Here is a 1,382-nt window from a genome sequence, read left to right on the forward strand (position 1 = left end):
GCCCGGGGTGCCCGCCGGGTCTCTGCCGCCGTTTGCCACGGGGCCATTGCACAACGCTCATGGGTACGGCGGATGGGGGGCTTCGCCTCCAGGGATGGGACCAAGTTTAGGGGTGACGTGGGCTGGGAGATGCCTTGTACACGTTGAGTTATGGGTTATTCTTTCCTTGCAGAGGTTCAGCTGTGGCCCGTGTGCCCTCCCGGGGCAGTTTTGGAACCCCGGTCCTGTGCTGCGGAGCCCGGGGCTGGGCAGAGGAGCAGGGTCCAGGATGGGAGGCTGGAGGGCAGCCAGCGAGCTGAGCGGGACCTGTGCTTTTAAAGGCCTTTCCCTTTGCTTTTGAAGGCTTTCTGCGTCAAAAATGCAGCTCTGATCTCTGCAGCTAGTGCTCTCCCCAGTAAACGTGCCGCTGTCGCTCCCGGCTGCCGGCATCCAGCTCGGCTCAGCTACGACAACATCCCTCCCTTGCACGGGACGGGAACCTACCCAGCCAGGGCTTCGGCTCTCCTAAAACCTGCCGCTCCGCGTCATTTTGGGGAGGGGAAAGGAGAATTTCTCCGTCAACGCTTGCTTCTCTCTGTCGCCTGCCTCGGAAAGCAGAGGACTTCCTGCCAGAGGAAGCCCTGCCAGATCCAAGCACGCCCAGACATCCCGAAGCCGCTTGCAAGAGCCTTCCTCCCTCTCCTCTCCCCCCTTCCGCCTCCGGCTCCCGCCGCTGCGCTGCATTCCCGGGAACCGGCCCAGCGCCCTTCCCGGGGCTCCCGGCGGACCTGATGCTCGCCCGTCCCTCCCGCCGTGTCCTAACTGAACTCTGGAAAAAAGCACTGGGGTTTCAGAGAGCTTCTGTAAGTGCACTCACATAATGTCCAGGCACTTCTTTTTTTCTTTTTTTTTTTTCTTTTCTTGGGGTTTGTTGGTTGGTTTTTTTTTCGCATGCAAACCCAAAATCCCCAGGTAATAAATAGCATGCACAAAGGCCGGCTTGGGCAAACAGCTGGCCCCTGCAGAGAGCTGCATGCAAAAGAGCCGTGCCTGCTTGCAAACTCTGCAGACACATATATAAGGGGACGTCGGCACGGGACGTACCTCCTGCAGCAAGGTCACCTCGTACTCTTGCAGCTGCTGCTGGAAGCCAAAGTTGGGGCTGACGTAGGACCGCACGGCCTTGGTGGCGGCCAGGCAGCCCTCCCAGCCGAGCTCGGTCACCGTCATGAGGTAAGCCACCAGGACGGTGGTGCTGCGGGAGACCCCGGCCAGGCTGGCACGGGGCGAGGGAGCAGCCTCAGGGTGAGGTATTCCCACCACGGGGGCTGGTGCGGCCCCGCAGGCAGGGACACCCATGGGATGCATCTTCCCACGGGCAGCCCCTCTCGGCGCGGTGCTAG

At 61.5% G+C, this 1,382-nt stretch overlaps 1 protein-coding gene across 1 annotated transcript in view; it reads right to left on the reverse strand.

Annotated features, from left to right (window-relative positions):
- LOC103923900 (dual specificity protein phosphatase 22-A-like) overlaps nt 1–1,382 on the reverse strand; it is a 14,384-nt gene that overhangs the window by 3,793 nt on the left and 9,209 nt on the right. Inside the window, exon 4 of the mRNA XM_009332336.1 lies at nt 1,084–1,307. Within this exon, the coding sequence (XP_009330611.1) occupies nt 1,084–1,307 (224 nt within the window). The remainder of the gene's footprint in view (nt 1–1,083; nt 1,308–1,382) is intronic.

The sequence above is a fragment of the Pygoscelis adeliae genome, unplaced genomic scaffold (genome assembly GCF_000699105.1).
Source record: "Pygoscelis adeliae isolate BGI_AS28 unplaced genomic scaffold, ASM69910v1 Scaffold18, whole genome shotgun sequence".
NCBI classification, from domain to species: Eukaryota; Metazoa; Chordata; class Aves; order Sphenisciformes; family Spheniscidae; genus Pygoscelis; species Pygoscelis adeliae.